This window comes from Canis lupus, chromosome 20 (assembly GCF_003254725.2).
Source record: "Canis lupus dingo isolate Sandy chromosome 20, ASM325472v2, whole genome shotgun sequence".
NCBI classification, from domain to species: domain Eukaryota; kingdom Metazoa; phylum Chordata; class Mammalia; order Carnivora; family Canidae; genus Canis; species Canis lupus.
Genome location: NC_064262.1, coordinates 53,338,556 through 53,365,714, shown reverse-complemented (window position 1 = coordinate 53,365,714; position 27,159 = coordinate 53,338,556). Strand labels below are relative to the sequence as shown.

The window sequence follows — 27,159 nt, the reverse complement described above, 5'->3', positions numbered from 1 at the left end:
TGGATCCATCTCCCTGGCCACAACTGCATACCAGGTTTCCTTTTTTGCCTTTTTAACCTCCAAAATTTATCCAAGCTCCACTGTGTTCCAAGTACCATGTATTTGAACCTGTGGGGGATGGAGCCCGATCAGGTCAGGGAACACGGCTGCTCTCATTGAGAGGAGAGCCAAGTGGGGAGAGAGGTATTGAACTAGAAAAAAAAAAAGGCAAATAGAACACAGCATTGCATGAAAGTCATAAGACTCACCCATAAAATATAAATTTATTAAAAGAAAAAAAAGTCATAAGACAGTGGTCCATAAGAGGCTGAAATTATGGCTCCCAGACCAGCAACACGAGCATCCCCGGAGCTGGGTACAAATGCGGAATTTCTCTCACGCTCCACCCTAGACCTACTAAATCAGAATATGCATTGTAACAAGTTGCCCCTGATGCCTCCTCGAGAACCACGTGCACATTTGAGTTTGAAATTCCGTGATCTAGAGCAGCGCTGTTACATCCCGGTCCATGTAGAATCCAAGCTTTAAAGTCACATCATAAACACACACACACACACACACACACAAATAATAATAAAAATAAATAAATAAAGTCACATCATGACTTTAAAACAACCTTCTTGGGGCCCTTGGGTGGCTCAATCGGTCAAGCATCTGCCTTCAGCTCAGGTCATGATCTCAGGGTCCTGGGATCGAGTCCTGCCTCGAGCTCGCTGCTCGGCGGGGAGTCAGATTCTCCCTCTCCCTCTGCCCCTCATCCAGCTAGCGCTCTCAAATAAATAAAATCTTTAAAAATAAATAAATAAAATAAAACTATTGTACCTTCTTCAGGTACAATATGCATGCCATGAAATGTGCCCAACTTCAGAACTGATTTTTAGGAAATGTATCAAGCTGAGCAACCATGACCACTACCTAGTTGGGAACATTTGCATTACACCCGAGAGATCCCCTCATGCCAAATTGCAGTAGACCCCTATTCCCATTACATGCATAATTTTAAATTTCCTAATAAGCACAGTTAAAAAGTAAGAAGGTGAGAGGCACGTGGCTGGCTTGGTCAGAAGGGCATGCAACTCTTCATCTCCGGGTCGTGAGTTCGAGCCCCACCTTAGAGAAGGGCAGAGATTACTTAAATAGATAAACAAACTTAAAAAAAAAAAGTAAAAAGGTGAATAGGTGACATTATATCCAATAGACCCAAAATACCACTTTGACATGCCAGGCATATAAAAATGACTAATGAATGACTATGAATGAATTATGAATGAATGAACTGCATTCTCGTCCCCCACACTGTGGTACTCCTTGAAACCTGGTACGCATTTTAACGCTCACAGCCCATCATGATTTGGCCAGGCCAAGTCTCAAGGGCCCCAATAACCACCTGTGACCAGGGGCTGCTGATACTGGAAAGCACAGAGCCTTGGTTCTCAAAGTAGGGTTCCTGGACCAGCGGCAGCGCTATCACCCAGGAACTCGTTAGAAATGACTGGGTCCCAGCCCGGATGTGTGAATGAGAAACTCCAGAGGGGCCAGGTGGGCACCCAGTCAGCCGTCCGTGCTTCCACAAGCTCTCCTGGCGATACTGGTGTCCACTGGGGCAAGCCCTGGACAGGAAAATGAAGTTGATAAAGGGCTAGAGAGGGTGGTGGGCATCACTCATTTTTTTACTTTCTTTTAATTGTGTTGAGATACGGAAAACATAAAGTCTACCTTTTCACCATGTTGGATGGTACAGTTCTGTGGCATTAAGCACCGTCACAATGCTGTGCCGCCACCCCTACTCTCTCCTTCCAGAACTTTCTCATCCTCCGGGGTATGTAGGGATTGAGCAGCGCACTCATTCTGTGTCACGGTGGTCAGGGAAGATCTCACTGAGGAGATAAGAGAGGGAATTGGGAGCGGACCAAATGCTTGTGTCTGAGCAACTCCCTGTTGGTGGCCAATTAGACGGGGACTATCTATGGCTGTCACCAGCCAGGGCTACCGCAGAAAGCACCCTTGTCTGTATCTCCTTGCACGCGCGCACACAAACACACACACACACACGAGCCTGAGCATGTGGGATCGTTCCTCCAAGGGGACCCTGCCCCTGTCACCCGAGATGCTGCACCACTCAAGAAATGCTCCTGCGGAGCTGAACTTGGTTCTATTTTTCTTGCAACCCAAGTCATGCTTGGAGACGGAGGCAGAAGCAACAGAGTCAATCGATCAAGGATCCAAAAGGACTAAACCAACTCCCCGCTTCTCACCATTAGCCCCCCCAATCAGGGAGAGCCCTACTTTGCAGTGTGCCCTCTAGGTCTCACCCCACCCCCACCCCTGGGCAGCCCCACCCCTGGGCAAGGGCACCCAAGGTTCGGCTGCACGTCTGACTCCTCCTGTCCTGTCTAGGGCCTTCCTCCGGATGCTCTTCCCTGAGAAGCTGGATGTAGACAAGAAGGGCCGCCCCAGCACTGCTGGCTCCAAGATCAAAGTAGGCCCGGGGCAGGGGAGGAGCGCTGGGCATGGGCAGGGCTGTGTGTGTCTCTCCTCGTCCCTCCATCCATCTCTCGCATGTCCTGGGGCCTCCGCCCCCTTCTCTGGCACCCTCTGTGCTGCACAGGGGTCTTCTCTAAGCTCTGGGACTTGGCAGGTTGGACCAGTTTCCTTGAACTCTCCCCTAACTCTCTAAACCCAAAAATGAACCATCATCTTAATAATTTTTTGGTCTTTTGGTTGCCACCATTTAAATTGTGGTAAAATATACATAAAACATAAGACTGAATAATCTTCCAGTGTGTGGACGGACCACATTTTTCTATCCATTCCTCCGTGGGTGGACACCTGGGTTGTTTTCATCTCTTACCTATAGTGAATAGCGCTGCTATCAGCTGGGTGTCCCATCCTAAGAATGTTTTGATAACCAGGCATTGAGCACTGGTCAGTGCTGGCGGCAAACGTGGGACACTTTACATATATGGGACCTAGTTCCACCTGGGGGATGGGGAGACCAAGGCTCAGAGAAGCATAGTCACTGCCCCAGATTACACAGCAGAGCCACAGTCCACATCAAGGTCTCTCATGCCACTGACTCCAGTATCCCCTCCACCTGGAACAATTTCCTTTCTAGTCTCTTCCAAGAGGCTAAAATGTAACATCAAAGATATACACACACACATATGATTATTTACTTCCAAAGTAGTGGTCCCCTGAAGACAGGCAGGAACGTCCTGTGCAGGTACTTCTGCGTGCTCAGGTACTCCATCAGCAAACGTTTGCTGAGCACTTACTATGCGTCCGATTAAGTGGTGAGTGCCGCAGATGTGAGAGCTCCTAGTCTGAGGTTCCAGGATCAGGGTGACATACAATACCAAGTCCCCGTGCTGTGTGCTAATGGAAGTATGCAGAGACCAGGGACACCTGACCCCATGGCTCACCAGGAGCCAGCCCCCCACCCCACTCAACGGGTCTCTGTCTCTTGGGCCTGTATCCAGGGTGGGAGGAGAGAGGGTCCAAGGGTCTCCTCATGTGCACCACCCCCTGCCTTCTCCTCCACCTCAGAAACAAGCCAATGACCTGGTGGCCACGCTGAAGAGATGTACACCCCACTATATCCGCTGCATCAAACCCAATGAGACCAAGAAGCCCCGTGACTGGGAAGAGAGCAGGTAACTGCCCCCTGGACCAATCCACACAGCCTCTCCCCTAGACTGACCCGCCTCCCAGAACCCACCCGGAGTCATGTGTGACCCATCCCAAGACTGATGGAGGCTGACCCCCAGGACCAGCGCAGAACTCCCAGGGTCCTAGCGCTGACCAAGACCCTCCGGACTGTAGGGATGACCTGAGTGCAGGTTGGCCTGAGTGCAGGGATGACCTGAGGGCGGGATGACCTGAGTGCAGGATGACCCAAGGGCAGGGATGATGTGAGTGCAGGATGACCTGAGGGCAGGATGATCTGAATGCAGGAATGAGCTGAGGGCGGGATGTCCGGAGTTCAGGATGACCCGAGGGCAGGGATGATCTGAGTACAGGGATGACCTAAGTGCAGGGATGAGCTGAGTATGGGATGACCTGAGGGTGAGATGACCTGAGGGCGGGATGACCTGAGTGTGGGATGACCAGAGTGCAGGATGACCCAAGTGCAGGGATGATCCGAGTGCGGGGATGACCCGAGTGCGGGATGACCTGAGTGCGGGATGACCAGAGTGCAGGATGACCAGAGTGCAGGGATGACCCGAGTGCGGGATGACCCAAGTGCAGGGATGACCCAAGTGCAGGATGACCCGAGTGCAGGGATGACCTGAGTGCAGGGATGACCTGAGTGCAGGACAATGCAGGAACGAGCACAGTGCCCTTGTCCCAGACCTGAGGACACATCCCCTAGAATTAACCCTGGAACTGACCACAGAACTAACAGAGCCCTCCCCCCACACACAGAACTGACTGCCAGGCTGACCCCTGGCACCGGCACTAAAGTCACCCCCCAAACTGCCCCCAGCATGAATCCAGACCCAGCAAGCCTCCCATCTGCCCTTTCAGCCCTGCCCAGCAGCACCCACCCACTCCCGGGACTAGGGAATACCCCCCCAGGGGACTCACTGCCTTTCCCCCTTAGGGTCAAGCACCAGGTAGAGTATCTGGGCCTCAAGGAAAACATCAGGGTGCGCCGCGCTGGCTTCGCCTACCGCCGCCAGTTCTCCAAGTTCCTGCAGAGGTGAGGCACCCCCGCCCCGGCCCTGGGCCCTCACTGGCAGGGACCTGTCCCCCCAACCCTCCCATGTCCTCCGCCTCCAGGTACGCCATCCTGACCCCTGAGACGTGGCCACAGTGGCGAGGGGACGAGCGCCAGGGGGTCCAGCACCTGCTTCGGGCAGTCAACATGGAGCCAGACCAGTACCAGATGGGGAGCACCAAGGTCTTTGTCAAGAACCCCGAGTCAGGTAAGTGTGAGAGAGGGGCAGACACCCGCCTTGCCGCCAGGGCTCCGGTCCTGCTCGTCGGCGCCACTTTAGGCCTCAGGCATGTTTCCTTCCCACCCCGCGAGTCTCAGTTTCTCCATCTGGAAAGTGGGGAGAGTAGTGGGCACCCTGCCAGACTGGGGTCAGGATCAGACAAAACGGGAAGCACCCTGTGCAGTGGGTGGACGTGGCAAGTGCTCAGAAGAACCCCAATCCGCTGGGTAGTCCATGGTGGCCAGCAGGCAGGTGGAGACATACATGGCCACCTGCGGGGACAAGCCACCTGCGAGGGATAAGAACCCACAGCTTATCCAGAACGGCTTTTGTCCCTCGTTTCCTTCTTTCCATCCTTCTCTTTCCTCCTGCTTCCTTTTTCACCACCTTCTTTCCATACTTTCTCCTCCTTTCTCTTACCTCCTCCTGTTCCTTCATTCCTGAACACATTAGGTCCCCAGGCCTGAGACTCAGGTCCGTCCAAGTGACGGTTTGCTTATCCCCAAACCTGCCCCAGGCCCTCATCCATCAAAGACAAGCCTCCTTCCGCATCCTCCAAGGCACAAGTAATATCTCCGGCACGTTACGGTCAGCTCTCAGCCTTCTACCAAAGGCTGGGGGCACCACCACCCACTCTATGCTGCCTCTGCCTCCAGGTGGAAAAAAGTCTAAGTAACAAGGACAAGTCTGTTCTGGGGACGCAACCCACAGCTCGGTGACCAGAGTTAACAATGCTCGGAACCTGCTGAGAGTAGATCGTCCCTGTTCTCCCCCCGACACACACACACAAGAAATGGTAGCTACGTTCAGGGTGGGGTGCTAGCTAGCCCATGGGGGTCATCATCCTGCAATACGCACATGGATCAAACCAACTCATGCCACACCTTAAACTTGCACAAGGTCATACCTCAATTATATCTCAATAAACCTGGGTTTGTTGAGAAAAGCAACAGTCACAAAGACAGCAAAGAGCAGGGCCAAGGGAGACGCCGGGCTGGCTGTCGGCAGAACATGCAACTCTTTTTTTTTTTTTAATTTTGTAATTTAAATTCAATTTGCCAACGTATAGTGTAACACCCAGCGCTCAGTCCATAAGTAGGGCGTGCAACTCTTGACCTCGGGGTTGGAAGCTTGAACCCGTTGGGTCTAGTAGAGATTACTTAAACGTTAAATCTTTCCAAAATAAATAAATAAAAAGGCAGGGAAGGGCCTGCCTGGCCACCTGCTGCCACGCGAGGATTGGGCAGTACATGGGGAGCGGGCCCGTCGGCGTGAGCTGGGCTGGTTCACCACACTCCCGGGCCAATCTTCCGCTCCCCAGCCTGGGCCAAGCCGGAGCACCGAGGAAAGGTCTGCCGCCTGCCCAGGGCCCGGTTAGGTGCCTCGTCACCTGCGTGATATGGCACCTGCCCTACTGGCACCTCAGGGACTCGAAGACAACTAGGAGCTTGTCAAGATGGTTCCCTTGATGTTACTATAACCTACCAGGAACTGACTTCTCACCAAACCAAACACATGACACAGTGGGGTGGAGACTCTGGAGATGTCATAGGTACAAAAACAGTCTGTCAAGGCAGGGGGCGGGGGGCGGGGGTAGGGGGGCTCCAGGCTGGCTCAGTCAGTTAAGCATCCAACTCTTGATTTCGACTCAGGTCATGATCTCAGGGTCATGTGATCGAGCCCTGCATGGGGGGCTCCACGCTCAGCGGGGAGTCTGCTTGGGACTCTCTCTCCCTCTCCCTCTGCACCCTCCTCCCCAGATCATGTGGGTGCTCACTCACTCTCACTCTAAAAAAAAAAGAAAAGAAAAAGAAAAAGAAAAGAAACCCAAAAAACCCCAGTCTGGAATTGCATTCAAAGCAAATAGCTCGGGGATCCCTGGGTGGCTCAGTGGTTTAGCGCCTGCCTTTGGCCCAGGGCGCGATCCTGGAGTCCCGGGATCGAGTCCCATGTCGGGCTCCCTGCATGGAGCCTGCTTCTCCCTCCTCCTGTGTCTCTGCCTCTCTTTCTCTCTCTCTATGTCTATCATAAATAAATAAATAAATATTAAAAAAAAAAAGCAGATAGCATCACAAACCAAAACTGCCTATCACTAAAACTGCACCTGGAATGATTCGGTTTGTAACAGTTGAGAAAGAAAGGAGGGAGGCAGGGTTAGAAAAAGAGGATGGGAGGGACAGAGAATCCACCTTGCCAAATCCGACTCGGAAAGAAACATGTAAAAACTGACCCTGAAGGGGCACCTGGGTGGCACAGTCCATTGAGCATCCGAATCTTGGTTTTTGGCTCAGGCCGTGCTCTTGGGGTTGTGAGATCAAGTCCCGCAGTCTGCTGAAGACTCTCTCTTCCTCTCCCCTCTGCCTCTCCTCGCCCCCGCTCTCTCCCTCTCTCTAATAAATAAATCATTTAAAAAAATTTTTAAAGTAAAAAAAAAATTTTTTTTTAAGTGACACTGGAGGGATCCCTGGGTGGCGCAGTGGTTTAGCGCCTGCCTTTGGCCCAGGGCGTGATCCTGGAGACCCGGGATCAAGTCCCACGTCGGGCTCCCGGTGCATGGAGCCTGCTTCTCCCTCTGCCTGTGTCTCTGCCTGTCTCTCTCACTGTGTGCCTATCATAAAAAAAAAAAATTAAAAAAAATTTTTTTAAAGTGACACTGGAAAAAAAACAAATAGACAAAGCTAGCACTGGCTAAGACTATATAAGGTAAAATCAAATTCTGACAAAGAAATGCAGTCTGCACATTTTGAGGTGAAGATAAACTGGCTGAAAATAATGAAATTCACAAAGAGAAAAATTTGGTGGAAAAGAATTTGTAAGAAAAAAAACTGAAAATTTGCACTAGACAAAACTGATTTTGATGATAATCATTTTAAATTTTTTACCTTTTTTTTTTAAGACTTCATTCATTTACTTGAGAGAGAGAGAGAGCATGAGCAGGGAGGAGAGAGAGAGAGAGAGAAGCAGGCTCCTTGCCGAGCAGGGAGCCTGAAACGGGGCTCAATCCCAGGACCCCGGGATCATGACCCAAACTGAAGGCAGGTGCTCAACCAACTGAGCCACCTGGGTGCCCGAGAATCATTTTAGCAAAATGAAAACAGAGGAAACTAACAAACATGGGAACGGTTTTATGACTGTTTACAACTGTGCCATATCAAAGATCCAAGAATTAAAACAAAAAAACAAAAAAACAAAAAAAACAAAGATCCAGGAATTAAGTTACCCTAATGGAGTTGGCGACTTTCTCAACCAAAAATGCACTTAACATTGGGATGATTCGGACTTGGATTCTTTTTCTTGTAAACATGGACTCAAAATATCCTTGATGTTTTACACACCTGCTGGCTGTCACTGCCCATCATGCTTGGTGTGTTCACTTCCTGTGGCTGCTGTAACAGAATACTACGAACTGAATGACTTGACCCAACAAATTCATTTTCTCATGTTTCTAAAGGCTAAAAATCCAAAATCAAGGTGTTAGCAGGGCCCTGCTCCCTCTAAAGGCTCCAGCGAAGATCCTTCCTCTCTAACTTCTGGTGGCTGCCAGCCATCCTTGCCCTTCCTGATCGCTCCAACCTCTGCCTCTGTCATCACATGGCCTTCATGTGTTTGGTTCCAAATGTCCCTCTTCCTAGAAGGACACTAGTCATATTGGATTGAGGGCCCACCCTACTCTAGCATGACCTCAAAGACCCTCTTTCCAGGAAAGGTCACAGTCACAGGTTCTGGGTGGACATTGCGGGGGAGCATTATTCAAACCAGTACAGTAGGATAAGCTGAGATTTGGGGCCTATCTCACCCACTCAGGCACACACAGCCCTGCCCTCTGCACATGAAGGAGATGAATTTTATTTTATTTTTAAAAAGATTTTACTTGTTTGAGAGAGAGAGAGAGAGAGAGAGAGAGAGCATGAGGGGGAGAGGGGTCAAAGGATAGGGAGAAGCAGACTCCCCACCGAGCAGGGGAGCCCAATGTGGGGCTCGATCCCAAGACCCGGGGATCATGACCTGAGCCAAAGGCAGATGCTTATCTGACTGAGCCACCCAGGTCCCTTGAAGGAGATGAATTTTTTTTTAATATTTTATTTGTTTAAGAGAGAGAGGGTGCCACCTAGGCACCCCCAAGGAGACAGATTTTAAACTGTGTAGACAGGAAGATTCCTTTCCCAAATTGAAAACGAATCCCCTTCCCTTAGCAGAAATAATGAGGTTGCAGGACACTTGTCCCATCTGCCCTAAACAGCTAAGGGAAGAGAGAACTCCCGGTTGACTGGCTCGCCCCCAGTCCTGCAAGTGCTCTATTCATACCTGACATCCTCTCAGCAAACTCCAGAATGCACTCACGTGCCCTCCAGACACCCCATACAGGGAGGTGTTACTTGGATATGCTTTGCACACAGACCCACTGACCCCATAGGATATTGGCCTGAGAAACAGAGGAATATGGAAACTCCACTCTATTCCCTACAGGTCGTGAAACTGTAGTCTTGGTCGGGGGTTTTCCTTCCTGGTGAGAGGATCCCCACCTTTCGTGAACACTTATAAATATCTACAGCTTTATAAGTTCTCCAAGGGGATCCCTGGGTTTAGTGCCTGCCTTCAGCCCAGGGCCTGATCCTGGAGACCTGGGATCAAGTCCCACATCGGGCTTCCTGCATGGAGCCTGCTTCTCCCTCTGCCTGTGTCTCTGCCTCTCTCTCTGTATCTATCTCTCATGAATAAATAAGTAAAGTCTTTAAAAAATAAAAATAAAATAAGTAAAAGTTCTCCAAGATATATAGATATATATTTTCTTTAAGATTTATCTATTTTAGAGAGAGGGCATGAGCAGGGGGAGGGGCAGAAGGAAAGGCAGGGAGAGAGAGACAGAGAGACTCCCCACTGAGCAGGGAGCCCCAGGAGGGGCTCGAACTCACAACCCTGAGATCATGACCGGAGCCGAAATCAAAAGCTGGACGCTCCACCAACTGAGCCACCCAGGCGCCCCTCCAGGATATATTTTCCCAAGTGCACTTGAACCAAGGATCTACAGAACTACTTCAGTAGTTTCTGGGAACCCTGGGGTTTCTGGGAATCATCAACCACCTTGGTCAGCAAAGCAGGCAGCCGGGCTTTTAGCAGTGATGTGACATTTGCATACTTGACAAATCCCTCTGGGTGAAGTGCTACTTATTTTTCTTAATACAGCCTCATTTTATTTTCAGTATTTCCCATTTTGGTATTTCCCCGATCGACGCTGTCCCTTCTATCGCTAAATCTGAGTACAACATTCCCCAGCCATCTATCTTATTCCAATAGGTTGTTCTATTCTTTGCTCAGCACCCTGTTGTTCTTATTACTGTAGGTTTAGAACTTTTCACATCCAGTGGCCTCCCCTCCTGATACGTTCACTGCTATTATTCTAAGTGAAGAGACATCCTTCGTGGCATTTCTACTCTGACTTGCTCCAATACAGTTTATTCCCCCAAGTGCCCTCTGGACTGAGACTCTTGAAACTCAAAAGTCTGCCCTCTGCAGGCGCTTCTTTTCCAAGGCTGGCACGTATGGCTGTGCAGGTTGTACACTCTACAACCTGCACAGTCTCCAAGTACATCACAATCCTATGCAGCAGATTGTCATATTTATGGTATTCTGGTGGTGCTCTAAGATGCACATTGGTCCACCTTTTTTAACATCTCTGAAATTGGGGTGTACCTCCCATGGGTGACATATGAGTGCATAACTTGACAGTGTGAGAAACTGTGATATTATACCATTTCTGGCAAGGCTACAGAGTCCGTAAGAGGCAGAGCTGGGATTCGAACCCCACAACACCAGCCTAGAGTTTAATTTAATGCAGGGGCTTATGCCCCATAGTGGGAGGGAACCCTGGGTTCAGTCATTTGGAGGAAGGAAAAGATTTTTTTGACCATAGTGTATGAGCACGTGTGCAGGTGCCCGTAAGCAAGAGCAAGTGGACGGGGTGGGATCGAGGAAAGACCCACTGCCACTCCCTCTGTCCCAGCTCTTCCTTCTGGAGGAGATGCGAGAGCGCAAGTTCGATGGCTTTGCCCGCACCATCCAGAAGGCCTGGAGGCGCCACGTGGCTGTCCGGAAGTATGAGGAGATGCGGGAGGAAGGTGAGAGGCTGCAGAGGGACGCTCAGGGTGGGGACAGATGGACTTGGAGGAGTCGGGCCACAACCGCTGCCTCCCTGCCCCCTGTCCCCATAGCTTCCAACATCCTGCTGAACAAGAAGGAGCGGAGACGCAACAGCATCAATCGGAACTTCGTCGGGGACTACCTGGGGCTGGAGGAGCGGCCAGAGCTGCGTCAGTTCCTGGGCAAGAGGGAACGCGTGGACTTCGCTGACTCGGTCACCAAGTACGACCGCCGCTTCAAGGTGAGGCACTAGTAGGTGGGCGCGTCTGGGACCCTGACCCCAGCCTGGCACCCCCACCACAGGTACACCCTCACACTGGCCCAGATACACCTGTCCACAGGTATATATTCACCTAGCCTGATACACCTGCCCCATCACAGGTATGCCCTCACTTGGCCCAGACACATCTGTCCACAGATATGCATTCAATTAGTGTAGATACATCTAGTTATTAAATATGTCTTCACAATAAATAAAATAAAATAAAATAAAATAAAATAAATAAATAAAATAAAATAAAATAAATAAATAAATAAAATAAAAATAAATATGTCTTCACATAGCCCAGACCAACCTGTCCATCACATACATCTGCACCTGGCCAGACACAGCTCTCCACAATTACACACTTGCTTCACCCAGAAGCCCTGACCACAGGGCCACCCACACTTGTCCTGGATACACCTATCCATTAGATATGCCCTCAGCCAGTCTACGTAGATTTGTCAATTAGACATATCTTCACCTGGCCCAGATACACCTGCACACAGGTACACTCTCATCTGACCTGGGCACCCATGTCCAGCAGGCATACCTCCACCTATTGTGTACCTGTTCACTGGCCCAGAAACTCCTCTCTAGCCAGTATACCCTTACTTAACCTCCTATTCTTTATGTAATGTAAGTCCTCATATACCTTCACATGGAGGAAAACCCTCAGCTGACCTGTCCCTCACCTGCCAGCACCACTCCCCTGCCTGGGGGTGATGCCCTGGAGCCAGGTTGCCCAGCTCTGGGCTCCAGCCACCAGCTCTGCTCCTGCATCCTCACAGCCCATCAAGAGGGACTTGATCCTGACGCCCAAGTGTGTGTATATGATCGGCCGGGAGAAGGTGAAGAAGGGACCAGAGAAGGGCCAGGTGCGTGAGATCCTGAAGAAGAAGCTGGAGATCCAGACCCTTCGGGGAGTTTCCCTCAGGTGAGGCCAGGCCCTGGCCTGCCCGCTTCTCACCCCATCTGTCACTCTGACCACCTAACCTACCGCTATACCTGGAAGCCTCTTGGCTCTACCTGTCACCTTCACCTGCCCCCACACTCCTGATCCCTATGAGCCAGCAGCACCTTGCCCCCTCACCCCACGCTTCTCTGTGACCGTCTTCCCCAGCTCCTTGCCACCGCTCCCCTTTGGCCCACCGGCGTCACCTCCCGCTTGCCTTCCCCCGACGCTCCCCGACGCATCTCACAGTCAGTCCTGCCACCCTCACTACCACCCTCACCTGCCTGCCTGCCTTCCCACCCCTCCCCCAGCACGCGGCAGGACGACTTCTTCATCCTCCAAGAAGACGCCGCCGACAGCTTCCTGGAGAGCATCTTCAAGACCGAGTTCATCAGCCTCCTGAGCAAGCGCTTCGAGGAGGTGGCGCGGAGGGCCCTGCCCCTCACCTTCAGCGACACGTACGCCCCCCGCCACCGTCCTCGGGCTGCGCGGGGCACAGAGCCCCCTCTCCCGCCCCGCGGCCCCGGCCCGCCTGGGAGTGGGCGTCCCCGCAGCTTCCTCCTCTCCCCACAGACTACAGTTCCGGGTGAAGAAGGAGGGCTGGGGCGGAGGCGGCACCCGCAGCGTCACTTTCTCCCGCGGCTCCGGCGACTTGGCGGTGCTCAAGGCGAGCGGCCGGGCGCTCACAGTCAGCGTGGGCGACGGGCTGCCCAAGAGCTCCAGTGAGTCTGCGCAGAACGCGGGGGGCGGAGCCAAAGAGGCGGGTCCTGTGAGGGCGGGGCCAGCACAGGGACCAATCAGGGCTGTGGGGGCGGAGCCAGTGGGGGCGGGCCGGGAGCCGGTGAGGGCCGTGGAGGGGTGGGCCTAGAGACACGCAGCCACGGAGAGGGCAGGATCAGCGACGTAGCCAATGAGTGGGAGGGAAATGTGGAGGGGGTGTGGCCAGAGAAATGACCGCCCCCCGGAAGTGGGCGGGCCCAGAGAGACCCAATGAGGTGGGTCGTTGGGGGCGGGGCCAATTGGGCAGAGCCGGTGTTCCAGCAACTATGGGGCGGTGCCTATGGACAGCCAATGAGAGCAGGGGGTGAGCCTGCTGTGGTCTGGTCCCCACTCAAATTCCCATCTCTTTTCCCCTTTCAGAGCCTACAAGGAAGGGAATGGCCCAGGGAAAACCTCGAAGATCAGCCCAGGTCCCTGCCCGGGCAGCCCCTGGACCTCCCAGAGGTGAGGAGCCGCGTCTGCCCGTGCCTCCTGTGTGCCCCATGACCAAAGCCATCTGTTGCCCGCTGCCAACAGATGGGGCTGACCACTCTGTTCTCTGCCCAGAACTCGCCACGGCTCCCCGTCTTCCACAGAATACAGACGAAGCTTAGTTGGATATTCAAAGCCCTTCAGAAGCCAACCCTAGCCAACCACTGACTTCTTCTCTCCTCCCTTCTTATACTCTCCTGTCGCGCAAGCTACATCTTATTTTGCCAATTTAACAAATTCGTCCTTAACTTCCAAGGCTTTGCTTAGGCTCCTTGCTCCTCTGGTCTCCCAAATTCCCACTAAGCTTGAGCTCCTCTTCATCCTCCAAGAGCCACCCACAAAAGTCCTCCTACAGAAGAGGATGGAGGAAACTTTACCCCTACAGAGCCCCCTGGGCCAATCCTTAGCATGCTGGTTTGAGCATACGACTGGCTGCCTCCTCCCTCAGACTGGGAACTTGGAGCTAAGTGCTCCCCAAATCCTCCTACCATCACTCTGATAAATGCTCCCACCCTTGCTCCTGCCACAGGCCTGAACCACAATGGGGTGCCCCCTTCTGGCAGAAGGGGGCCCCTGCCCCTGGAGATCACATCTGGAGGGGGCTCCCAGCAGCCTCTCCGAGGCCCTCCATCCGGGGCCCTGAGGGCCAGCAGACGGCCCCGGGCACGGCCCCCCTCAGAGCACAACACAGAATTCCTCAACGTGCCTGACCAGGGTGTGGCCGGGTAAGTGGGGAGAGAGGGCAGCCCAGGAGGTGGGGGGTGGGGGTGGGTGGACACGGGAGCATCTGGCCTGTGACAAGCGCTTCCTGTGCCCACAGCATGCAGAGGAAGCGCAGCGTGGGGCAGCGACCGGTGCCAGGAGTGGGCCGACCCAAGCCCCAGCCCCGGACGCACGGCCCGCGGTGCCGGGCGCTGTACCAGTATGTGGGCCAAGATGTGGACGAGCTGAGCTTCAATGTGAACGAGGTCATCGAGATCATCTTGGAAGGTATGCGGGCCAGGGCAGAGGTGGGAGGAGTCAGAGCCCTGACACAGCCAGGCAACCGCCCCCCACCACCATTCCTGCACACCCTTCGGAGGAGAACAGAAGCCACCAGCCCCCACCAGAGATACCCTCTTCCAGGCCAGTGGCTGCAAAGGCTAGGAGGCCTTGGGTCCAGAGGGTTCCTCCTCAGCCACTCTGGGGGCCTCACAGCAGCATGCCCAATCCCCCCCTCCCCGGCCTCATTTTTCTCTCCTGTCAAGCACGGGGCTAATACCAGAACCTACTTCAAAGAGACCCCTTGTGAGTAAAAACTGTGTCATGTCTGGCTGGCCCGGGCCACCTTCCTACCTCAGTCCCCTGGGCTGCCCTCCCCATCAGCAACACCCTCTGTGGGTAAACGGGGACCCCCAAAGGAATCATTCACTGGTCCATCATGGGGAGGAAGGGCAGGCACCTGTAGAAAGAGAGGATGAGGGATGAGCACGAGAGAATGGTCTAGAACATGGCAGAGTGTGAGGCAGCAGCAGGAGAAACCACGCATCCAGCCGCCCCTCCCTCCCTTCCATCTGTTGACGATTCTCTTTTCGGAGTCTGCCTTCTGCCATGCCAGTGGCGATGAATAAAACAGGTGCGGAGCCAGCACGAAGGCTTTCTCCTGCGTGGGCTGGATGCCGCCTCACGCTCCCTTCTCGCCCACAGATGCCTCGGGCTGGTGGAAAGGCCGGCTGCATGGCCAGGAGGGCCTCTTCCCAGGAAACTACGTGGAGAAGATCTGAGAGGGGGCCCGGGTTCGCCTCCTGCCTGCCTGCCTGTCAGGGAGCCAGGCCCTGCCAGCGGGGGCCTCATTCTCCTTGGCCGCATTAGCCAGAAGGTCCAGTCCTGTGGCCTCCAGCCCAGGCCCTGGGTCTGGGGGTCACCACCGCAGCCATCCCAGGGCCCTGGCCTCCCCCATGTCACATGCGTTGCCTCCTGTGCCAAACAGGACTAACAGCAGGATCTACCTCCCAAGCTGCCTCATGAGTATAATTGAGTTGTGTCCTGTCCGCAAAGTGCCAAGCACAGTTGGGGGCACCTTAACAAGTGAGACCTCCCTCCTTCTGTCATCACTGAGGCAGTAAACCTTTGCCAGGCGAAAGCGTAAATTGATTTACTGAGCGCTAAGCAGGGAACTACCTTCTCACAACGCTCTGAGGGAGGAGCAGCAAATACCCCAACGCAGGTGAAAAACCGGGGGCTGCAGTTTTGTCACTTGCCCAAGATCCCACAGAGCCAAGCCTTGAACTCGTGTATAACCCCACCCCACCTGTCCCAAAGCTGGAGTTTGTCTCACCTGCCGGCTCACCCACTCTTGACCACTTGCGTCCCAGCCTTCCTTCCTGCAGAAAATAGTCTGGTGGGTCCTGTCAGCTTTGAATCTGCCATCCCCAGACCCATCTGGGACCTGGCTGGACCCTAAGGAAAGAGGCAGGTCCCACATGGGCCTTCACAATCCAGCCTGGGCCACCCCTGGCCCTTGTCCCCCACCCCACATCTGGGTCTTCTGGGCCCTCCCTCATCTGGGCTCAGGATCGGTTCTGATATTCAAGGGTCCTGGATTTCTGTACCTGTTTCATGGGTTTAGGGGGTCAGTCTGATGACTGGTCTCCCCAGATATTTCCAAGCCAGCGATGGAGTCTGAAGCTTTCATATACCCCTGCAAATGCAGCCAGAACTGCCAGGGGTTCTTGCCATGGTCTGAGCCTAAATATCCCGACTTTCCAAATGGATGCCCACTCTGTGCTCAGACCCTCAAAGAGCAGCAGGTCTGGGAGAGAGAGGGAGCCAGACCAGGGGTGGGCCAGAGAAGGACAAGGGGCTGGGGCAGGGGATGCAGAGAGAGAGTGGGCATTGCTAGAGGACACAAGAAGGAAGGAAAGGGGTGGGGTCAGCAGATCTCGAGGGCAAACAGCACATACAGCGAGCTAGGCCGTGACAGGAGGACTCCAGGCAGGGCAGCCCAGGTGGCGCAGCGGTTTGGCGCCACCTGCAGCCTGGGTGTGATCCTGGAGACCTGAGATCAAGTCCCTCATCGGGCTCCCTGCATGGAGCCTGCTTCTCCCTCTGCCTGTGTCTCTGCCTCTCTTTCTCTGTGTCTATGAATAAATAAATAAAATATTAAAAAAAAAAAGAACTCCAGGCAGAGGACACCTACCCAACTGGAGAATGGGAGAGGAGGTATAAGAGAGAGACTGGCCAGCAGAACTTTCTGCAGGATCTGAACCTTCTTCTGTACCTACCTTGGGAAGCGGAGCACGAGCACGGCCAGAAGGTAAAAAAAAAAATCCCAAGGTTGCATATGGGTCTCAACAGCTCTTTTATTAGCCAATCATTGTACAAAAGCATCTAACCAGTCCCTTGGATGTTCCTGGCTTCCTCCATCTCTGATTTTCACCCCTTGGTTGCCCAACCACCACTGTGTGTGTGTGTGTGTGTGTGTGTGTGTGTGTGTGTGTGTCCACAACACTTAGATGTTAGGACAGGCTGGGGAGGAAATGCGGGAACTACCAACCTCATCAGCTGGGCACTTCCCGGTCCTGAAGAGGAATCAGGGTTTCCACCTCCCTTCTCTGTCCCTGAACTCACCATGCAGGCTCCCTGCCCCCCTGACATTTTGGGGTACAGCCCTGGGGCCCCACTGCTGTGGCGGTCACCCCATTTACAGGAAGTAGGGCCTTCTGGGCCTCACATCTAGGTTACAGCATCTTCAGACTGCAAACCTCAGAATCACCTTGGCCCTGCCCACTCCACCCCCCCCCCCACATCCTGTTGACTTAGAGAATTTCTTAAGCAAGGCCCCTCCTCTCCCTTCCTTGGGTCCTGTCCTTCTGAAGCCTCCCCCTACACTTCCCCAGATTGCACCAACCTCCAGTCCTCACACAAACACACCTCTACCCTGAGTCAAATGACCTGGGCTTTTTTTTACATTAATGAGTTTTTAACTGTGTTGATGATAATCCAAAAAACTCCACATTTTTTAATACTCTAACAGCACAAAATACGAAAAGCCATCTCTCCCTCACTTGAAAATCTGTTCCCTTCCCCAGGTGTTTTTTTTTTTTCTTTTTAAAAGATTTTGGGGAGCCAGAGTGGCCCACCGGTTTAGCGCCTGCCTTCGGCCCAGGGTGTGATCCTGGAGCCTCGGGATTGAGTCCCGCGTCAGGTGGGGCCTGCTTCTCCCTCTGCCTGTGTCTCTGCCTCTCTCTCCTCTCTGTGTATTCTCATGAATGAATAAATAAAATCTTTAAAAATAAAAAAAATAAAAGGTTTTATTTATTTGACAGAGAGAGCACAAGCAGGGGGAGCAGCAGGCAGAGGGAGAGGGAGAAGCAGGCTCTCTGGTGAGCAGGGAGCCTGATGCTGGGCTCAATCCCAGGACTCTGGGATCACAATCTGAGCTGAAGGCAGATCCTTAACCCACTGAGCCACCCAGATGCCCCCTCTTCCCGATTTTTTAACATTTCCTTCTAATGGGATTCTCTGCACATAAAGGCACATAAGTACATCTTCTGCACACAGATGGAAATACACTGCACATAAAGTCTATATTTGCCCAGAACTCAACAGATACCTCTTGAATGTTAAATAATGTATTATAGAGACCTGAGATCAAAGATTCCCTTTACCATCCCCCAACTGCCCATCCTCCAAACAACAGCCAGGAATCAGATGGTGGACCTCCCCCAGATAAAAATACATCAATGGTGGGGATCCCTGGGTGGTGCAGTGGTTTGGCGCCTGCCTTTGGCCCAGGGCTCCAACCTGGAGACCCGGGATCGAGTCCCACGTCGGGCTCCAGTGCATGGAGCCTGCTTCTCCCTCTGCCTGTGTCTCTGCCTCTCTCTCTCTCTCTCTGACTATCGTAAATAAATAAAAATAAAAAAAATACATCAATGGTGAGAATAGAAACCACACTCCTTTCCATGGTTCACAAGGCCCTGTGTGACCTTCTCTGCATCAAGTTCTCTGATCCAACAGTGAGCTGATCCCCTCACTGGTCCCTAAGACAAGCTTGTCCCTCTTTACCTCAGGACATTTGCACAGCTATCCACTTCCCAGAGTCCCCTGACCTTTGATCTGCTCACTCCTTCCTGACCATCCGGTTACAGCTCAAAAGTCAACTCACAGAGACGCTTCTCTCCCTTCTCTGTTTTTTTTTTTTTTTCCTTTGTGGCACTTAATGTAACTAAGGCGGTTTTCTGCATTTGTTGATTCGTTGTCTATTTTCCCATTTTAAAATGTGAGCAGGCCCCTGAGGTCAAGGATGTCTGTCCTGTTCATCTCTGGGTCCCCAACGCCTAGTACACAGGTGACTCGTTCCACGCAGGTCCACCCAGGGGTCTTCATCCTTAGGCTACCCCTGTCCGGGGGACAGACAGCTTGCTTCCTGCCCCTGGCTATCACAAGGAGCCCATTCCAACTTCAGAACTAAGTGCATTGACAATTTTGACGGTCACTGCCGATTTCCCTCCGAAGATGCTGCCCAACCAACACGACCTCTTCAAAAAGAAGAGCGGCTGAGAGCTGGTGACCGGACGGGAGGGGACAAAGGTAACCATTTTGCAGACAGGATTCTAGGCCAGGATCTCCGAGCTCAGGGTTTTTCCAAGGCGCCCTCCGACAAGCCCGGCTCGCAGACCCAGCGCCGCCTGCGCAGCTCCCCACGAGCGCCCAGATCTCAGGCCCCGCCCCCCCGAGGGGCGCCGTGCGCAGGCCCCGCCCCCGCTCTCGCGAGAGCCGGGAGGCGGAAAATGGCGTCGACGTGAACGCGAGCCCGCGGCCGCCCAGGGAGTCGCCGCAGCCTCAGCGGGAGCCGCCGGAGCCGCAGGAAGAAGAGGAGGAGCCAGGGTCGAGGATGGTGAGCGCGGCGCCGGGGGTGCGGGCGCGGCGAACCAGCGGGAACTGGCGGGGCGGCCCTGTGGCACGCGCAGCCTCGGGCCGACCCCGCCCCCACATCCGGGCCCTCGCCCGTCGCTGGCTGTCACTTGGGGGACGCCCCACCCCCTGCTTCCTGGCGCGGCTGCGACTGGGCCACGCCCACCGGGCTGGGCTCCGCCCCTGGTCCTTCTGCATCCGGGGCCCTGGCACCTCCCGGTTTGACTGCGCAGCTCCGGGCGGGCGGGTGGGTAGACTTCGGCCCTCGGGTAGTGCGCTTGATCCCTTCTGGCCCCTCCAGCATGTTCTAGCGGTGCCCTGCTCAGGGCCCCATCTTCGTAGCCTTCGCCTCGCCCTCACCCTGTAGGCCACGCCCCTGCTGTGTCGGGGTGGGGGGCGGGCATCCCCCTGTCCCAAGTTAGGGACTAGGGACTGCTTCTTCCATAGGAGTAATTCCAGACAGTTACCCCTTATGCAACTGGGACCCCTCCCAGTGCCCTACCAGAGGATGGGAACACAGGAGGCTCAATCCACCCTTACCTCCGTCCTCCCCGATGGTGACTCCTTAGAATGGGGTCTGACCTGGTGATGTCTTGAGGGCATTCGCTGCTTCAGGAACGTTCAAAGGTCTGGGGGGGGGGGGGTTCCCCTGGCTGGTCCAGGCCGACCTGGGCCCAGAGGGGTTCTCTCTGCCTTTTCCTTTCATTAGGAGGAGGAACCCTCGGGGCCCAGCCCGGACATGCCGGCCGCTGCAGAGCCCAGCTTCACTGAGACTGACAAGGAGGTGCTGTCTCCAGCTGTGGCCGCCGCGGCCACCTCGTCTTCCATGGGGGAGGAGACAGGCCCTGAACGGGCAGCCACACCCCCAGTGTGGGACCGCGGAGGGCCTGGGGGGACCCAGCAGGGTGGCCCCTCACCCCCAGACAGTGGTCAGCCTGGTCCTGGATCCAGCCTTGGCCCGGCCAGCACAGTCTCTGGGACCAGCGAGGACCTGAGGCCTCCCAGACGTCGCCAACAACCAGGTGATCTGTGATGGAGCCTTCTGGAGGGTCACAGGCCTTGGAACAATAGAGAGGAGTACAGAGTATCTCCAAACTTGGGCCCCATCTAGAGGGAGTCACCATTTCCTGAGCGAGCACCAAGTGTATGCCAGGCTGTGGCTAAAGTGATGAGCTAGGCCATCCCAGCCTCTGCCCTCCAGGAGCCCAGTCTGGTGGGGGAAGCAGATGGTAAAGGTGCTGGTAAGAAACCAGTAGGGTAGTTCCAGCCTCATCTGTGCCTCTCCGGGGCATAACTCTGGACAGCGTGGACGAGAGAACAGTGGGTGACACCTCCCCTTCTGTGCTTCCTGCAGGGAAGCAGATACCCTGCTCCAGCCCTGGCTGCTGCCTCAGTTTCCCCAGTGTTCGAGACCTGGCACAGCATCTGCGTACCCACTGCCCACCCACACAGTCCCTGGAAGGTAGGGCCAGAGTAAGCGGTGGGGAGGCAGTTTGGGGTAGGAGGCAGGCAGTGCCTCCAGGCCAGCCTCGGCCACCCGTCTCCACTCCTCTGTCCTTTATCCCTGTCCTGCCAGGCAAGCTCTTCCGCTGTTCTGCCCTGAGCTGCACCGAGACCTTCCCCAGCATGCAGGAACTCGTGGCACACGGCAAGCTGCACTACAAACCCAATCGCTACTTCAAGTGAGACCCCCCCTATGCCGACTTCCACCGGTCCAGGCAGCTCCTCCCACCCCTGGTTTGATTGCCACTACCTGGGGTCCAGGCCTTTCTCTCCCTTCCTAGTCAACAGGGAGGTGGGTTGAGTCTGGTAGTGGGCGTGCCCTCGGGCAAGGCCTGCCCTTACCGGCCCTGAAAGAGACCCTGGTTACGGGACCCTAGAGACCCGGGGGAGGAGCGAGGAGCTTGGGAAGGGCGGGGCATACGTGGTGTGTTTGCATTCAGTCTCTCCTGACCCCGCTAGAAGAAAAGTGGCCACCTAAGTCAAAATTGAGACTTCCTTCCTCGTTTTCCCAGGGCAAGGACCCAGAGGGGTCCGGAAAGGTCGCAGCCACACTGGGGGGCGCTTAGAGCAAGCTTCTCCCCCCGCAAATGGGGGATCTGTGATTTGGGCCTTAGGCTCCCTTACCTACGCCCGTCGCGCGGCAGCTCCCCAGGTAGCGTCGGATAGGCCCTACCCTCGTCCCGCAGGAGGCCCAGCCCAGCCCTGTGCCTGCCCCCAGGTGTGAGAACTGCCTCCTGCGCTTCCGCACGCACCGCTCGCTCTTCAAGCATCTGCATGTTTGCGCCGAGCATGCGCAGAGCCCAGCCCCGCCGCCACCCCCCGCCCTCGACAAGGAGCCGCCGGCGCCCGAGCGTCCCCCGGAGTCCGACGCCGCGTCGGCGCCGGGCCTGCCGTTCCCGCTGCTCGAGCCGTTCACGACCCCCGCCCCTGCCCCCACCGGGCCCTTCCTGCCCTACTTGAACCCCGCGCCCTTTGGCCTGAGTCCCCCACGCCTGCGCCCCTTCCTGGCCGCGGCGCCCGGGCCGCCCGCCTCCAGCGCCGCAGTCTGGAAGAAGAGCCAAGGTGAGTTGGGAACTGGGCCGCCTGAAGGGCGAGCCGGGCGCCCCCGGGACTCCTGACCTTGACCCGCCCGTTTATCTCAGGTGCCGGCGGCAGCCCGCGAAGACCCCAGGGCGGCTCCGACACGCCCTCAGGTGCGTGCAGGTGACCACCGGGGGAGGGGAGGAGGGGATTGTTGTCTGCGCCCTGCGGGGCCCAGGGGACGCCGGGAGGCAGTGTTGCCCGCCCCTTCTCAGGGGGCTAGAACTGCCACCCCCGAAATACAAGAGCTTTGCCTTAAAAATACTGGCCCCGGAGCCTTCATCTGCGCCGGCGTTTCCGTGTAAAACCCGCGCCCGGTTCACCAGGCCTTCCCCTGCGGTGGTTCCAGGGATAGGAGTGGGGGATTCGGAGAAGCCCAGTTTAGTGCCCCCGATTACAGGAGGGAGCACGCCCGGGAGCACTTGGACCAGCCAGGCCAGACCAGCCAGGTGCCCGGGAGCCGCCGGGGAGGCGGGGAGAGGTCCGACCCGCGCTCGCCCGCGTCCGCCAGCCTTGGGGTGGACGGGTCCTCGGGCCGGGACTGACGGGGTCCCGCCTGCCCGCAGGGCACGCGGCCCCGAGCCGCATCGTGTGGGAGCACACGCGCGGCCGCTACTCGTGCATGCAGTGCGCCTTCTCCACGGCCTCGCGGCCCGCCATGACACTGCACCTGGAGGACCACCGCGCCGTCGCCCCCGCGGCCCCGGGGCCCGGGCAGCCGCGCCCCGACGCGCCCGCGGGTAAGGCGGAGGAGCGCGCGGGTGGGGAGGGCGGGGCCCCGGAGGCGAGGGGCGGGGCCGAGGCTCAGGCGCCCCCTCCTCTGCCCCACCCAGACCCGGCCCCGCTTGCACCCAAGGTGTCTCCGCTGCTGTCAGAGGGGGACTGTCCGGTGTTCTCGCCGTTCTGAACCCCGCCGCGCGGGGGGGGGGGGGGGGAGGGGGGCGCGGCTGGACTGTAGGGTGTGGGGAGTTTTGTGATTTTAACGGGGTTTAAGATGGAGAGGGTGGGGGGACAATAATAAAGGAGGCGCGATGAGCCAGCCTGTGCTGTGTCTGGGTCCCTTGCCCCTCTGATGCACAGCAGGCCAGTCCAGCCCAGCCCAGCAGTCCTGGGGTGCTCGTGTCTGGGGAGGGGACAGGCCTCCCCTCAGACTCACTCCTCCCGTCACCTTAACGCTGGGCCCCGGGTCTCCTGCTCAGTTTTACTCCATCCAGCTGTAGTTGGGACTGCCAGCTCCCGTGTCTTGCCCCACCATTTCCAGAAACCAGGTGGGAGAGAACATCACTTTTGAGAAGTCTCAAGGGTCAGTCAGTAGGACAGGCTGGGAGGCTGGTCCTGCTGGAGGCCACACCCACCTCCCCCATCCTGAGGCCAGTGTGGACTCCCAGGTGACAGGGTTGAGGTGGTGGTGCCAGGGCCTCTGGCTGCAGGCTTTGTCAAGGACAGGCTTTGTCACTGCCCTCCAGACCCTCAGGAGGAGAGCCGGTCAAAGCCTGACCCAGGGAGCCTGAGCTCCCTCCCCCTACCCCGTCCCCTGTCTCAGTCTTCCAGCCACTGCTATCTCCTCTTCCCTTCCTTTATGAGAAATCCGTCCTAGGTCAGGGGTTAGAACCTGGGGCCACACTGCTGTCCCAATGCTGTTGTCACCCCAACCCAATGGGCCAAGCCTACCAAATTGGAAGTCTTAGGAGCCTTGTTGGCAGCCGCCCTTCAGAGGCTCCTCCTGCGTCTTGCTCCCTTCCACCCCCCTGGTCCCCCAGCCTAGGTCCCTGACCCCCTTCCCCCTCCTCAGGCACCTGAAGCAAGCCTCCTGCCCTCTTCCCCAGTCTGAACACCACTGAAAACATGTGTCTCTTCTCCCTGCCTTCAGTGGCTCCCCACGGCTCTCTGGATGAAGACCTTGTTCTAATAGCCCACAAGGCTCCATCGTGAACCTCTCCCACGCCCCCATCCTCAGCCTCCTTGAGGTTGAAGAGCTCCAAGCTCCAGAGGCCGTTCTGCTTCTTCTGAAGGGGAGGTTGATCTGAGTGCCCTTAGGATGGGCACACCTGCATCTGGGGGCCTGACTGCCTGCACAGCCGCCAGAGCTCTCACAAGGGGCTTCAGGGCTGCCCTGTCACTGGTGGGGTTGTAGCCGAGACTCCGCTGGCTCAGGCCAGGGGTCTGCTCTGCCACCAACTCTGGGCCCACTGAGGTAGTATCACTCAGCACCTGCTGTGGGGCTAGCTGGGATATCAGGGGGCTTTGGGGCTCCAGGCCCCTGAGCTGCCCTCTTCTGAGCCAGAAGCCGTGGAACCAGGACTTTCTGACCCTGGAGAAGACTCAACCTCCCTGCATCTCACTTTGCTAGTCCTTAAATGGGTGTTACTCTGGAGTCCTTGTGAAGGTTCAAAGAGGGCCTGAGGAGAGAGGGTGGGGGCTTGGGAAATATTTGTGAGTGATTCACGTCACTCTAGCCACCAAGCCCATCCCCCCAGCAAAGAACACAGGAAAGAGGTGGGATGGGATCAAGGGGCCTATTTTACAGCCAGAGAAGGTGAGGCTAGGAGGGTAAGATCAATGAGCCGGTGTGGCTCCAGTTCAATCCCTGATTCCGTACCACCCTAGAAGCTGGGGATGGTTCCCAGCTATAAGAAAACCCAGGCAGTGAAGCCCAAAGGGCACCCTCCCCTTTTCCCACATCTCCAGTGCTGTCTATCCCCCGACACTGCAACCTGTCTCTGAGGTACCAGAGTCCCTTTCCCCATCAGGCCCCTCATTCAGCCACCCTCAGATCTAGGCAGTGCCACTTCCCAGTCTCTCCGGAGCTTCCCAGAGAGTCCCAGAGCCATCCTGGTCCAGGTACCCCACCCCACTCTACCCATGTAAATGCAACAGCCCCTCCCCCTAGCAACCTGAAACTGCCCAGAGGCCCAGGGACCTAGATCATGACCTGGCCTGGGAACCCTGCTCACTCCAAAAGCAACTGCCTACTGTCACCCCTTACCAACTCATGTCCAGCTTTCTCAGCTCCACTGGGAAGTCTGCTCCCAGCTTCCCTCCTGGGCTTCCGCAGCCCCTGCCCACCCTCAGGTCAAACTGGTCCCGTGGAGGGCTCCCCTCCCCCAACTATAAGATGCCTGATCCCTGAGTCTTCGGGCCCTGGCTCCGCCCAGCAGAGGGCGCCCAGGAGTGTCAGTCTTGAAGGGAGATGGAAGGACAGGCCAGCCTATCGGTGCCGTCGTCCACTTGGCGGGGCTGCCCCAGCGGGAGGCAGGCTGATGAGAGACCGGGTTTATGATGACCAGGCTGACCCTCTCCAGGTGGCTTACAGTCAGCTGAGTCCGGCCAGGTGCCCGCCCACCATCCTGCAGTTGTCCAGCACCAGCCTCATCACCGGACTGGGAGAGGGGAGATCAGGCTCCTGGGCACACATCCCAGAATGCTGCCTCTGACCTGGGCACACGTCCCATCCTGGCCTCCTGACTCCTCCGTGCACCCCTCGACCCCAGGATTGGCCGCTGCTACCGTATCTGTGCCCTGACCAAGACCAGGGCAGCCAGGTGCACGCCCCAGGCTCTTGTGCAAGGATCAAATGCGCCAGCTCTGGTTCCCCACTGCCAATGCCCTGTGAGCTCGGAACCCCAGGATCCCTCCATAGCCCTCCCTCCACATGCTCGCCCCAGTGAACACCTCCCCTGCCTACACCCCAGGGCAGACCCTGGCCTGCCCTACTTTGGGCTTCTGGTTCCTCAGCTCCATTTGTGGAGCCTCCTGTCCAAGTTCATGGCGGCACTTTGCAGACCAGCCCCCAGGAAAGCTCCAGACACAAAGGGGAGTGGGGAGAGGTGGTGGAAACACCTCCTGGGGGCTGTGGGGGAACAGGGCTTGCGAGGGTGGGACCCGCCAAACTGTGAGTTCCAGGCTGTAGTGTTTTCACATAGGGTGGCTAGCCCTGGAGCCTGGGAAGTCTAACTAGCTTGTCGCCAGCATCCAGTCCTTTAGCTGACCTTCATTGGGCACCCACTGTATGACTTTGGCCAATAATCACTTTCATTAGTTCATTTCCCTCATTCACCAAACACTGGGAGGGTCAGTCAGCCTGTGACCTGCCTATGCTGGCTGGTCCCAGAGACCCAGAGAGGACCCACTCCCACCATCCCTGGTCTCCCAGGACTCCTGTTGCAAGGGGGGGACCCTCATCTGAGAATGTGACCCAAGATCACTGCACCCTGCCAGTGCAGGGATGGGGTTGGGCAGGCACAAAGGCACTAGAATCCTCAAGCTGTACATCTTAGACACAAAAAGGCAGAGTCATTCCCAACTGTGTGGCCTGCGGCCTCCATGGGCAGGGAAGTAATGAACGGCTCCAGCTGGGAATGCAGGGTCCTCAGGACAGACCGGACCCTTCTGCACCCTCGCTACTGCTGGGCATCGCCTGGGACGTTTAGGAATCTGATGCTCCACCATGGATCTGAGGCAGATCCTTCACTTTAATTGGGGTCCCAGGGTGACTCATGGGCACATTATAATCACCTTGAGTGTTAAGAAGTCCCTAGGCTTAGGGCACCTAGCTGGCTCAGTCGGAGTGTGAGTCTTGATCTTGGGGTTGTGACTTCAAGCCCCAAGTTGGGTGTAGGGGTCACTTAAATAAACTTAAAAGAAATCTCCAGGCTCAGGCCAGGTCAGGATCTGGCCAGGATCTCCAGGAGCTTCTTTCCATCTTTTTGCAAACTCCTAAAGCTATTTACACATATACCTAAACTGGAGACTCAGGGCTCTGCACTCTCCTGAAGTCACTGACCTCCCACAGACCAAGCCCTGCACTTAGGGCTTGCCTCACATCCCCCGCAGCACAAGTCTTGCCTGCTCCCTTCACCCCCTCTCCACTGCTCTGCCCACTGTCCCCATTTCCCTCCTGGCCCTCAGGCACCCTCCCCTGCCCCGCAGAGAGTGAGGCCTTAGCTACTGCCCCCCACCCCACCACCACATCTGCCATCCCAGCTGGGCCCTCTGCCTACCGTGGCTGTCCTCAACCCATGTGACATCTGCCCCTGTATGTAATAGGGAAGTCTTGCTCAGAGCTGAGAATCCAACAGTGGGGAAGTGTGGAAATGAGGCAGGCAGGTGAGGCAACAAGGGCCAGCAGAAGG

The 27,159-nt window shown here is 55.9% G+C and overlaps 2 protein-coding genes and 1 long non-coding RNA gene across 5 annotated transcripts in view; 2 read left to right on the top strand and 1 right to left on the bottom strand.

Annotated features, from left to right (window-relative positions):
• MYO1F (myosin IF) overlaps nt 1-15,668 on the top strand; it is a 33,645-nt gene extending 17,977 nt beyond the window's left edge. Inside the window, exons 16-28 of the mRNA XM_049097608.1 lie at nt 2,398-2,479; nt 3,547-3,653; nt 4,604-4,702; nt 4,783-4,927; nt 10,942-11,056; nt 11,150-11,319; nt 12,132-12,277; nt 12,607-12,753; nt 12,869-13,017; nt 13,436-13,519; nt 14,076-14,271; nt 14,367-14,536; nt 15,233-15,668. Coding sequence (XP_048953565.1) covers nt 2,398-2,479; nt 3,547-3,653; nt 4,604-4,702; nt 4,783-4,927; nt 10,942-11,056; nt 11,150-11,319; nt 12,132-12,277; nt 12,607-12,753; nt 12,869-13,017; nt 13,436-13,519; nt 14,076-14,271; nt 14,367-14,536; nt 15,233-15,309 — 1,687 coding nt within the window. The 3' untranslated portion in view covers nt 15,310-15,668. The remainder of the gene's footprint in view (nt 1-2,397; nt 2,480-3,546; nt 3,654-4,603; nt 4,703-4,782; nt 4,928-10,941; nt 11,057-11,149; nt 11,320-12,131; nt 12,278-12,606; nt 12,754-12,868; nt 13,018-13,435; nt 13,520-14,075; nt 14,272-14,366; nt 14,537-15,232) is intronic.
• LOC112666398 (uncharacterized) lies at nt 225-2,433 on the bottom strand. The gene is made up of 2 exons (XR_003140839.3): nt 1,717-2,433; nt 225-1,610 (listed from the first exon to the last, which is right to left on the bottom strand). It is a non-coding gene; the product is annotated as an uncharacterized LOC112666398 (long non-coding RNA).
• A 3,612-nt stretch (nt 15,669-19,280) lies between the features above and the next one.
• ZNF414 (zinc finger protein 414) lies at nt 19,281-25,550 on the top strand. Of its 3 annotated transcripts, none has more exons than XM_049097617.1 (8): nt 19,281-19,427; nt 20,154-20,466; nt 20,799-20,906; nt 21,021-21,126; nt 21,666-22,009; nt 22,090-22,140; nt 22,594-22,767; nt 25,330-25,550. In XM_049097617.1, exons 1-8 carry the CDS (start codon nt 19,425-19,427, stop codon nt 25,548-25,550), a joined length of 1,320 nt encoding a protein of 439 aa, XP_048953574.1. In that variant the 5' UTR covers nt 19,281-19,424. The 3 variants fall into 3 exon arrangements, with proteins under 3 accessions (XP_048953574.1, XP_035558779.2, XP_035558780.2); XM_035702886.2 differs by lacking the exon at nt 25,330-25,550 and adding an exon at nt 23,898-24,401; XM_035702887.2 differs by lacking the exons at nt 22,594-22,767; nt 25,330-25,550 and having other exon boundaries at nt 22,090-22,289.
• The last annotated feature ends 1,609 nt before the right edge of the window (nt 25,551-27,159 follow it).

What these genes read in the sequence shown, in the direction of transcription:
- ZNF414 (XM_049097617.1), top strand. An exon ending in ACCCACACAGTCCCTGGAAG is followed by an intron (nt 20,907 to 21,020) that starts GTAGGGCCAGAG and finishes CTGTCCTGCCAG; the next exon opens with GCAAGCTCTTCCGCTGTTCT. An exon ending in CGGCTCCGACACGCCCTCAG is followed by an intron (nt 22,141 to 22,593) that starts GTGCGTGCAGGT and finishes GCCTGCCCGCAG; the next exon opens with GGCACGCGGCCCCGAGCCGC.